General features: G+C 39.1%; 2 protein-coding genes across 2 annotated transcripts in view; one reads left to right on the forward strand and one right to left on the reverse strand.

Moving 5' to 3' along the window:
• Window positions 1–1,360: 1,360 nt before the first annotated feature.
• On the forward strand, window positions 1,361–5,264 carry Smp_046930 (putative o-linked n-acetylglucosamine transferase, ogt; the record flags this gene model as incomplete). Its single annotated transcript, XM_018796014.1, has 7 exons — window positions 1,361–1,457; window positions 1,526–1,920; window positions 1,955–2,023; window positions 2,484–2,600; window positions 2,630–4,747; window positions 4,783–5,022; window positions 5,062–5,264. The coding sequence occupies 7 exons, from the start codon at window positions 1,361–1,363 to the stop codon at window positions 5,215–5,217; spliced, it is 3,192 nt and encodes a 1,063-aa protein (XP_018650269.1). The 3' UTR covers window positions 5,218–5,264.
• A 1,213-nt stretch (window positions 5,265–6,477) lies between these two features.
• Smp_147330 (putative atp-dependent RNA helicase) overlaps window positions 6,478–12,460 on the reverse strand; it is a gene marked incomplete at its 5' end in the record, with an annotated part of 56,595 nt that continues 50,612 nt past the window's right edge. Inside the window, 3 exons of the mRNA XM_018796015.1 lie at window positions 6,478–6,892; window positions 8,706–8,847; window positions 11,453–11,734. Coding sequence (XP_018650270.1) covers window positions 6,538–6,892; window positions 8,706–8,847; window positions 11,453–11,734 — 779 coding nt within the window. The 3' untranslated portion in view covers window positions 6,478–6,537. The remainder of the gene's footprint in view (window positions 6,893–8,705; window positions 8,848–11,452; window positions 11,735–12,460) is intronic.

Genomic DNA, 12,460 nt, shown 5'->3' on the forward strand with positions numbered 1-12,460 from the left:
TTCCATGGTGGTCTAGCTTCAATTGACTCATGATTTCAACCATATAAAATTTACTAAAATCTTCACGAAACCCCCTTCTAATAATTGTAATATCTTTTTTTAATGTCATCTCTTTTAGGTGATTTCGCTGTTTTATTACATGCTGGAATGTCTGTAAAATCAGCATTATTTTATAATTTATTATCCAGTATATTATGTGCTGCTGGAATGATTATTGGTTTTTTACTTGGTGGAATGCATTCATTAGATACATGGATATTTATGTTAGCTGCTGGAATGTTTATTTATATTGCATTAGTTGATATGGTAAGTTTATATTTTATTGTTTTTGTTTTAAATCTTTGCTTTCCAATTTTTTTAAAATTATCTTTTATCTTTCTCATAGTTGAAAACGTAAGTCATCTGAAGCTAGACCATCAGGGAAAACTTAGAAGCTCTGGCGCGAGACGAGGTCGTGGATGCGTACTACCACTGAGGAGTCCCACAATAGAACGAAACGGCTGTCGAATAGTGCTTCCAGGTTTTCCCTAGCGAGTGCGGGATCGTGGATGCGCACTGCTGAGGAGTCCCATAATAGGACGAAGCGGCCGTCCTTAACTATATGGATTTTTGTTTTGTTTTTTTGTTGTTTTTGTCAGATGCCAGAATTATCACAAACGTACAGATCTATTGATTTTGGGGATTTATTTACCACTACAATATCTATGAGACCATAGATACAAAACTTGATAATCTCTTTATTTGGCTTTCTCCTCATAACTGAGTTCTGCTCGTGAACTGAAGGAATGTCAAGCAAGATTATAAACACCATTAGACTCACTAAAAAGAAGGATTGTAGCCGAAGAAGGGGGACAGCTTTATTGCTATTATACCGATGGTGAGATTTTTGACAAGTTATAAGACTCCGAAAATTGCAAGAGTTTGAGTCACCTGGAATAAGGATACTGATTCAAACCCATACCCAGTCACGCCATCAAGTATATACTGACTTTTGTCTGTACATTCTTCTGTTCTTGAACTGTGTGATGCGATTGTTTGCTGTTTAGATAAAAAAACGTTTGTGTACAAATATTTAGAGACTTTAGGTAGATCATGCTTCAAATCTGTGAAGAATAATCAAATCCATTCACCCAAAGAGGAAATCAGAGGTGATAATTAGGTTAATTAAACTATGAACATAAATCCTGTCATTATCTGGATGGCCCCAACTTTGATACCCAGCCATTGAACACTCATATCGTGTTGTTGGAGTAATAAGAAACATGTAAAGAACTGTATACTATTAATTTAGATTGAAATTCAGTGGTTTTAGTTATGGTGTTTATAACAATCATTTTGTTAATGTGCGTTACTTCATTTTATGGCGACGGCGCTCAACGACATTTTGTTTCGTCTAAGTCGATCATCAGGTAGTATGATTGAGAGGCGTTCCATTTTGCGTCTTACAGATGTTTCAAGTAAGTATCGCAACACAAGGTGTCTTTCTTCTATCCTTTCGTGTTATTGACTATCAATCTTTGTTCAGGTCTTGCTGAACTAGCACACAGAGAATACCAAGCTGGAGATTATGAGCGGGCTGAACAACATTGTATGCAATTATGGCACCAGGACCCAGAGAATACATCCACATTGCTACTGCTCAGTTCTATACACTTCCAGTGTCGCCGGATGGAAAGATCAGCCTACTTCAGCCAGTTAGCTATCAAACAAAACCCTTTAATGGCAGAGGCGTATTCCAACCTTGGCAATGTTTTCAAAGAGCGAGGGCAGTTGAAGGAAGCAATTGACAACTACAGACACGCATTAAGAATAAAACCGGACTTTATCGATGGATACATTAATTTGGCTGCTGCTTTAGTTGCTGCAGGCGATATGGAGTCTGCAGTAAATGCTTATGCAACAGCACTGCAGTACAACCCAGTATGATCTCTTTGCGTCTTAACAATTTTTTTAGGATTTATATTGCGTTCGAAGTGATCTGGGAAACCTACTTAAAGCACTTGGACGATTGGATGAGGCGAAAGTAAGGCGGCATATAAGTCGCCGCGGCGCGCTGCGATTGTTTGCTTGAATAGTATTTTGCTATGTTTTTTTAAAATAGCGGCCTACATGGCCGCCGCGCTGCTTAGTAAATCAAGCAAACTTTCCAGCCATCCTACAGTTTTTCTAATGAACGAGGTTTTTTCTTTCAAACAGCTATGTGCAGTCTCCGATCGGTTGCTGTTCAGTCAATCCTTCAGTCTGGACTGGTTCTGCGAACAAATGCATTCGTGAGTTCCCCCTTCTCCTACCCTTCGCGCGTTCCCTTAAGTGCAAGTTTTGCACTGCGCTTTAAGTTATTTCATCAAGTTCGGCTCAAGGGTGGTGAGTCGCTGTCTGTTGTAGGTAGTGATTGCGCTCGCATGCTTAGCTGTGGACCTGTTGGTTGACAGCCGCTCAGCGCCCGCGTCTTCTGCTTTTATATATTTTCATTTTTGTTGTAGTCATGCTATCTGAAAGCGATTGAGACCTGTCCAACATTCGCAGTGGCTTGGAGCAACCTGGGATGTGTGTTCAATGCTCAAAATGAGATATGGTTGGCAATCCATCACTTTGAAAAGGTGGGTTTTCATTATGTATTTATTTCTAGGCTGTTACTTTGGATCCTACCTTTCTGGATGCTTACGTCAACCTCGGAAACGTGCTGAAAGAAGCTCGCATATTCGACCGTGCAGTAGCAGCCTACCTTAGGGCTTTGACACTATCTCCAAATAACGCTGTTGTGCATGGGAATTTAGCCTGTGTTTATTATGAGCAAAATCTTATCGATCTTGCCATCGATACTTACAAGAGAGCAATTGAGTTGCAGCCCAATTTCCCCGATGCTTATTGTAACTTGGCCAATGCACTCAAGGAAAAGGGAAAGGTTTTAGAAGCTGAGGAGTATTACAACACAGCCTTGAGATTGTGCCCTACCCATGCAGATTCCTTGAACAACCTAGCAAACATCAAACGTGAACAAGGAAAAGCGGAGGAGGCAATACGACTATACGTTCGAGCACTTGAGATATATCCTGAATTTGCTGTAGCTCATTCTAACCTCGCAAGCATGCTTCAATTACAAGGAAAATTGCAAGAAGCTTTGCTTCACTATCGGGAAGCAATTCGCATATCACCAACATTTGCCGATGCTTACTCCAATATGGGGAACACCTTGAAAGAATTGCAAGATGTTCAAGGTGCGATGCAGTGTTATCAAAGAGCTATTCAGATTAATCCTGCATTCGCTGATGCTCATTCAAATCTAGCTAGCATTCTGAAGGACAGTGGTAACCTCGCCGATGCTATAACATCCTACAAGACCGCCTTGAAATTAAAACCTAACTTCCCGGATGCTTTTTGCAACCTTGCTCACTGCCTGCAAATTGTATGTGACTGGTCTGATTACAAGCACCGAATGAAGAAACTTGTTTCCATGGTACAAGATCAGCTAGAATCAAATCGCCTGCCATCTGTACACCCTCATCATTCCATGTTATACCCACTGACGCATGACCAGCGCAAAAAGATTGCCGGGAAACATGCTTCGCTGTGTTTGGAAAAGGTGTCTTTGCTGCATCATCAACCATTTAGATTCAGCAAAAAATTACCTGCTGGGCAACGTTTAAGAATTGGCTACGTTAGCTCTGATTTTTGCAATCATCCGACCAGTCATTTGATGCAAAGTATCCCAGGTCTACATGATCGAACTAAAGTCGAGGTGTTCTGTTACTCACTTGCACCTGACGATGGCACCAATTTCAGAGCTAAAGTCGCAAATGAAGCTGAACACTTCGTCGATCTAAGTGGGATTCAGTGTCATGGAAAAGCTGCAGATAAAATTGCAAGCGATGGAATTCATATTCTCCTAAATATGAATGGCTATACGAAAGGTGCACGTAATGAAATATTTGCACTGAAGCCTGCACCAATCCAAGCTATGTGGCTGGGTTATCCTGGCACAAGTGGTTCGACATTTATGGATTATATCATCACGGACATGGTAACATCTCCCATGCACTTAAGCCATCAATACTCTGAAAAGTTGGCATACATGCCCAAGACATTCTTTATTGGGGATCATCAACAGATGTTTCCTCATTTACGCAACCGGGTTATTCTGGAGAGTGCTGAAGATGCCACCGCAGGACGCCGTGTAACAGATAATTCTATCGTTGTCAGTGGTTTAGATATCAAACCCCTGCTACAAGTTGCTTGTGTGCGTGAAGTCACTTACGGAGGTCGCTTGGTTGAGATTCATGGCAGCCAACGTAAAGATGTTTCTTACTTCACAAAGCTCACCGTGTTAACGATTCCCTCTTTACAGCCTATACAAAACATGATTCGTACAAACAGTCCGTCTTGTACTATTAATGGCGTAACTATTCATAATGGTTTGGTGACACAACAAACACAATCCAAAGCTTCTGCTGGTGAAGAAGTACCTCGTGATCTCATTCTTACTTCCAGGCAACACTATGGCTTGCCGGAGGATGCCGTCGTTTTTTGCAACTTTAATCAGCTATATAAGGTTGATCCGTCAACAATGAGAATGTGGGTTGAAATCCTGAAAGGTGTCCCGAACAGTGTGTTGTGGCTGCTACGTTTTCCAGCTGCTGGCGAAGCCGGTGCACTTGCAGCGGCCTCAGAGATGGGTCTTCAACAGGTGAACCGTCGAATTTTATTTAGTAACGTTGCGCCAAAGGAGGAACATGTTCGGCGTGGTCAGGTAAGCTTCTAGAACTTCATAACTTATGAATATAGGTTGCTGATGTCTGTCTGGACACGCCTTTGTGCAATGGACATACTACTGGCATGGACGTTCTGTGGGCTGGTTGTCCTGTAGTTACCCTTCCACTCGAAACATTAGCGAGTCGCGTTGCGGCCAGCCAGCTTCACACTTTGGGATGTCCTGAGCTTGTCGCCAACAGTCAGGAGGACTACGTTCGAATCGCAACCAAGTTGGGAAACAACCGTGAATATCTTCAAGCAATGCGGGCTAAAGTAAGTCTGGTGTTTTTACTTCTGATATTCATTTTACAGGTTTGGAAGGCAAGAGAGTCATCTGCTCTTTTCAGCTGTCGCAGCTACACTGCTGACATAGAAGCCCTTTATTTCCGAATGTGGCAGCAGTATGAAGCTGGCTCCATTGAACACATCGTAGAATGGCCCTCAAAGCCCAATAAGGAGAGCACTTAGTCTTGTCACCGTAATCTACTTGCTTGTAAATATATCATTTATTACTAGCTTGGTTTTCTGTATTCTTTCTAAAGTGGTTAAAATGGTGGTATGTTGTATCGTGTTAAAATTGCTGGTTATAAGGAATTGTGTACTTATTCGATGTATGTATTTGGGTGATTAATTACTACATATCGTATATGAGTCATTTGAAACTAGGGAGTTTGAGTTGGTTTGTATCGTTTCGTCCACTCAGAGGTTAACCTCTATCGTATTCCTGACTAAAGTGGTCTTTTTGATGGCTTCGTTCTATAGCTTTGTGGTGGTCAGTATCTTTATCTCTGTGTTTCATTTAACAAATGGTGGGTTGGTAGGTATATATATTGTTTATTTTCCCATGTTGAGTCACTACTGTTCACGCGCCATAGATGGTCTGTTAACAATAAATGTAACGGCAGATTGTTCGTTAACTTTGGTTTGCGTGACTAGGCATCGTCTTTCTCAGCGTGTAGTTAGGATTTATGTTTAGATAGCAATACAAATCACTAAATTATAATCCAACACAAACTTAGTTTGTAAGGCTTCCTGAAGAAACTCGCCTTAATATCATCACTCAGATAAGGAATTCCCCGTGTTAGTGTTATATGCAGTCAAAACGCTTAATCGGTTAAGGTAGTTTATTTCTTAGCTCATTTTGGGAAGTGTTCTTTCGTTATGAAATTTAAAGTGTGTTCGAACTAATCGACGTAGCATACCTGATACTCCACAATGTGGTTGGAGGACGATATCTAGTCCTACTGTGCAAATGTGAAGAAGTTCTATGAGTCTTAGCTCTTGCCGTTTTTCTGTATGATGTTATTGCGCGAGGTAGACACCAGCTTGAGGCTGCATACGCAACAAACTTACAATCAACCTTTCTACAACAAAAGAGGCGACTGAATGCTCAGGCCTGTCATACGTACTTGTGGTTCGATTTGTTCATAAGATCCCTCGTGCGAAGTAAACCATTGAGTGAGTGATGTAGTCGTCGACAGTTGTAAATTATGAATTTGAAAGACATTTGAAAAATGAGCGGCAGTCGGTCAGAAAAAGACAGGTAATAGTTTAGCCTTAAAAAAGACTCCCTAACTCAACTAAAATTGACAAAAGTTCCAAGAGAAGCAACATGACCGGTAGATAGCCTATAATGCTCGACATCTTGCGTTAATTGAGTTAGTTATAAAAACCGAGCCACATGTGCACAAAATGAAATAAATCATCCAATAAAATGTCAAGTAAGAAATATATATTTATATATATATACAAGGTTATAGGAGTACTTGGCTTTTGACAGGAAAATTCCTAATCATTATACGGTTGACAGTTTCTTCGATGCCTTAACATAGAAGTTTGCAAAGTACCTTGAATTTTAATAAATTTACCACAGGTTCCACAAGTAGTTTTACCCTCATCTAAAAAGTCATCATTTTCAAAACAATCTTCCTCATTTTCATTTTTATTTGGTTCATATAACGATGTGTTTTCATTAAGGCATTTGTAATTATCATCACTGGAAGCTTCATTAAGCGATCCAGAAGCGATTTGTTTTCGTAATCGTACAGCAAGATTATAACTGCTACTTGGATCATAATACTCGGGCTCATCTATGTCTTCTACACTTGATCGACCCTCAACTGATATCATTTCAGGGTATAATCTATGAAAGAAAAAGGTAAAACAAGTATAACAAATATGTATATTTCACTTATATTAACAACAATAATAAAATTATCTAAAAAGTGTTATGCATGGACCGATTAACCTAAGGGAAATCTCTTTTTTAGCACAGTGACAGGAATCGAACTAAAATACCAAGAGCACCGGACAGTTATTTCTTCCCTATCCATTATTGCATATTGTCTAATCCTAGCTTTTCGGAGAAGGTCGGAAAGCTTTCTGTAAAACTCATTTTTTACATCATCTGGGCTGCAGTCAGTGGCAGAGATGACGACGGGTGTCCCTATCTTTCCGAGTCCTTACTGTTCCGTTTAATTGGACAGCGCACAGATGACTGTCGACTGGGATCCAGTCTAAAAGAGCTAGTTCTGCCTTAGGACTCAATGCTATACCTACGCCAGCGAGGCCAAGGGAAGCAGCATCAGGGCTTCCATATACACGAAGCGTGAATCGAGTTGGTTCTTTATTATGATCAGAAGGGGGTTTTGTGGAGATTTTAGTAATTTTATAGTTGAGATTGTGAGTCAATTGAAGCTAAACCACCATGGAAAACCTGGAAGCACTGGACGGCCGTTTTGTCCTATTGTGGGACTCCTCAGCAGTGTGCATCTACGACATGACATGGCGAGGTCATAACTAAGGAAGCCTGTTGTCCTATTTGGCACAATGTTCGGACGTTAAAAGTTCCTACACGTAGTTTAGAGCGTGATTTCAGGAGACCAGGAATAACGTTTCGCGTATTCGAATCGTTTGCCCTAGCGGTGCGAGGTGATAAAGGGACGTGAGAAGGGTTAGTCGTGGAGATAAAAGAGTTATTAGGTGTAGGAAGGATTTGAATGTGATCAACTTGATCTCGTGCGCTGTCACGAGTATAAGGGCTAATATCACTTTCCGGCTGCCTACACCGTGGAAAGGTATTTCTTGAGGAACCTGAAAAGGAGGTTGGATTAATGTTGGTCTTTACGACCTGGGAGCGTGACTGCAGAGTCCAAGGGACAACTGCCTGAGGGCGATCACGCACGGCCTTTTTGTGGGAGGTTTTTGACGTGTTAGCTCCGTCCATCAAAGGGTCTTACCGCCAGAGACGGAAATCTGTGAGGTAACGTGAGGCGTGACATTTTTAGGATCGAACTTTCCTAACCCCTTCCTTCCTTGTGAGAAGGCAGCATCGCTGCAGATGCTGGTTGTCCGAGGGATACACCTTACTGCTGTCACACTACTCTGCAATCAGCAGTACGACTTCTCCCTCAGACCTTGAATCGCTGTTTTGAGTCTTACCGTTTTCCAATCGACCTGGCTCGCATGGTAGAACCTACAGGAACATACGTTCCAGCCAATTTAGCTCGGTTGAGTTATCACGACAGGCAAGCCCGACCACCCTGTTAAGGTAGCAGCTACGGTTGTATATCGAATTGTTTGAGTACTCTGGGACTAAATAGGAAGTGTGGAGGTGATCAATTTATGGTATTGTATAGTGGAACGAAAGACAGCTTCATAAAACTGGGAACTATTGATTCATCAGGACTGCTCGGGCAGAGTTCTAAATATCATACCACTCAGTGTCTTCAGATGTTATTGCACATAGTTCACAATAAGAGCTATGAGCAAGTTTAAACCTGCGAAATAATTGTTGGAAACCAAGTATTACAACTAGTAATTCATTGTTCCATGCTTTATCATTCTAATTAGTAATCATACACTATATTTCCCGACCGATTAACTTCATTTATTAGCATCCAGTGAGTATTTATTATTAGTAGGAAAAACAGAAAAATATGAAAATCCCTACTTACGAATCAATATTCAGGTAATCTGTAACTTGATAACCTCCTTTAAATAAATTGAACGTTATACCCGATTCATGGTCTGGTTCTTGTAATGGAATGTCATCTACATTTATTTTCTTACAAGTTTTAGGCATTGATTTAAATTGAGCTACAAAATATATAAATGTGAAAGGTGATGAATTAAAGACTAATGAGAATTAGTCGGAAAATCATGTGACAAGTAAAAACTATACAAAGCGATTTTACATAGAGAACACTTAAGAGAACCGCTTCTTGAAATAAATGCAAGGTAGATGAATAAGAACGTTTTTACATTGTATAATTTGATTTTACAGTTAAATAGTTAGTTGTATGGTCATACTGCTATTTATGGTATTGAAATACTGAACAAAATCCAAAAAAAGCTGTATTCGTTATTCAGCTTAAGAAATAATGCATGTAATCATACGACTGAATATTCTTCCCGAAATATCTATGACATTTGATGAGACCGTTAAATAAATAATATTGGTTAAATTTAGAAAATAGGAAAATCTTCAGTAAATTCATAAGTTCATACTGATGTTGATCGTTGTGAATGTACATTCCATCTATTCAAATAAGTGTTTAAAAGTATTATATATATACATATTCTAGAGGCTAAACATTCGTGCGCGAGACCGAAAGTTCTGGGTTCGATACCCGGTCGGATCGTGCATGCATACACTGTTGAATAGTCTCGTGATGGGACGAAACACCTGTCCAGTACATCCTGGTTACTAATAGTTGTCTAGTTCAAATCCATGCGTGGTCTAACCTATGGAAAAATAAATTGTTATTTTGTCATCAAAGTTCTAAGTTTCTTAGTTTCTGTATTGAAGCGACATGGACTAGCTATTTTGCACCGATAGAGGTCTTATGTACAAAAATCGCAAAGTTGCCTTTAATTGTTGCGTGATATCTGGAAATAAGATGTGTGAATCGGATGTACCATTAATTTTAATAACAAATAATATTTATTGGATAATGGGAGGACATAGTAAATACAGTAGCTCTGGACTAGTGGTCATCACGAAGTAAAAATTAGAAGTTTCTTTTGCCCATGATTTTCTTGACACTTTTGAAAATATATTTTCAATAAAATAAAACTGCTTCATCAATGTCTTGAGTTATCACCCATTATTGAGTGAAAGGTTGAAACAAAAAGTTGTCATTAACTAAAGCCCAATAGGAGGCTCGACTGGATTTTGGAGAGTTGTTAGTATGTGAGAGAAGATCGATGAATCTCAGAACCATCAGAGAAATTTAAACTTGTAGACAATTTTATTCACCGAATATTACCATCTGAAGAACCAAGGGTAACCGGAGAAAAATCGTTAATAAGCTCTGTTATTTTATTTTGAGACCTCGTTAAAACTCCATACACGACAGAAATCTGTATGTTCAATTTCCACACTGAGGAGGAGGACCATCCTCATAAATCTACTGGTCCTTACTTTTCAGCTCCAGCACATTTTTGATATAGTGCGACTGCTAGTCGATGTCATCAATAAATATAAACACTGGACGACCTAGTTGACTACACCATTATCTTTTCATGCCACTTAATATACAAAAAGAATAGTGACTTCATTAAAGCTGTTGTTATGAGAGGAGTATTTAAGAAATCGTAACTTTTGGAATTATATTTTACAGATTATCATTTTTTTATGTCTTTATTGTGTAATCATTAGGTATATGGATCATCGTATTTCTAAATTCTTTGAGCTATTAGCATTCATTAGACTCCTTAACTGTGCCTATACTCTCTACTGTTCCTTGACTATTACTAGTTCAATATTCAGCCTCTTTTTCAATCCTATGCTACTCATGGATTTATTGTGTATATATCATGATTTTCTATTTAGGATGTTGTAAACCGATGATGCATCCATATAAGCACATGAATGTTTAAGCTTTAAGAAATTACTGTACAATATATAGCCCCCGAATGCCCTGATATTTCCGAGGGTGAGGATAGTCTGCTCTCCCTCTCGAAATGCTCTCACATGGTCACGAGTATACAACCACTATCAGAGAAGTTCTACTCACTGCCTTCTCATAGCGAGGGTGTTGTTTACGAAATTGAGAGGACGAAAGGCGAATGTCCGGCGCTTTAACCGGGTTGGTGGATATGGAGGACCCGCCTAGGGGAGTTAGAAAATCCTGATTCCAAATCAATAGTGCACATGGGCTCCAGGATCCTGAAGGAACAAATGGTGTATGAACCTATTGTTACTCACTGGCTAAAATGGGACTGCATCTCCTGACGTTGATCCACTACCTTGTGGATTAGGCCTTTAGGTCAAGGACTCCGGATGTGGCTCCCTAAGGAAACTACCTGCTTCGGTTTCGGTGTTCGTGGAGTATCCCAGCCCTCACACAAGTCATTTGGTTTGTGTGGCGCATTTGTATTCGGTGCCCCTTTGTACCTATATTTATGTGTTCAAATAAATAAATAAATAAGTATAATATCGAAGATATGTGTTTGTTAATTTCGTCTTCTGACTGGACACTGGGTTGGAAGTTACTCGAAAGCCAATACGTGTTAAGCTCTCAGTTGTTGTTTACCGGTCACTGGGTCATTGACAAAACAATTCATTGATCTTGCAGGCATACATTGAATATAATTTAATCAGTGATTAGACTAGACAACACAACTGTTTTCATGATGACGGCCTCATCAATACTATTGAATAATCAGTTTCTTTTTGGAAGATATAACAAAAACCTACATTGATTCTCACAGATATTATTATCGTTGTTATCCTGTTTTCGAAACAATTGTTTTACATCAGCTGCTAATAATCGTTTAATAGAATATGCTCCACCAGGTTGACCAGCTAAAAATGCTGCTAAACTATGAGACAATATACGCTGTAGCCGACGAATTTTTCGTTTGTTTTCATCTTTTTTAGAAGAACAATATTTTGTTGATGTTTTAGTTGTTGTATTGCCATTATCACAACCGTCACCACTATCACCAGTGAGTGTTTGATCACGACGACGTAAACATTCTAAAATATGTAAACACTAACAATAAATGGCCAACAAAATGAGTAAAAAAAACAGTTGAAATCTGATAAAATTAACATTCCTACTACATGTTACTAAACCATGTATTGATAAACTTTGTATTTTTTCCATCAAGAAATAATGTTAGTGATAAAGTGGTGAACCATTCAGTTAGTCAAGACCAGCATTTTAACAAGAAAAAACACTGTGATATACTAGGACAGAATCAGACAGATTATAGACTATCTCAGCATTGGATGAACGAATACACTACTCATCTGACCAAGGTCACCTTCCACATGTTCTTTTAATTTAGAAACCCACAAATAAATATGCATGAGCTGTAAACAGCTTTTTTTCACTATTGGCATTACAACTTTTGAAATAGACCTGATCTTCTTTTGCACAGGTGATCGGTCGAAAGTCAGGTTTGTGACAATGACTAAATCAAACTGCAAACACAACATTGTTGAAAATCAATCTCCAATCCTAAAAAAAATGCTACCTGAGTTCAGCATTCCTAACATAATTTTCTTATAGAATACGAGAAATGCTATCTGAAGATAGTAATGATTACCTATACTCAGTTACCGAATACTTTTATTTGAAGACACTTAGATTTTCGAAACACAAAGCAAAGATACAATCATTAAACATCTGTACAACTGATATATATTATGACGATACCAAAGGAAATGTTGATTGCGGTAATATATCGTAACTTTTTC

This window comes from Schistosoma mansoni, chromosome 2, assembly GCF_000237925.1.
Source record: "Schistosoma mansoni strain Puerto Rico chromosome 2, complete genome".
NCBI lineage: Eukaryota > Metazoa > Platyhelminthes > Trematoda > Strigeidida > Schistosomatidae > Schistosoma > Schistosoma mansoni.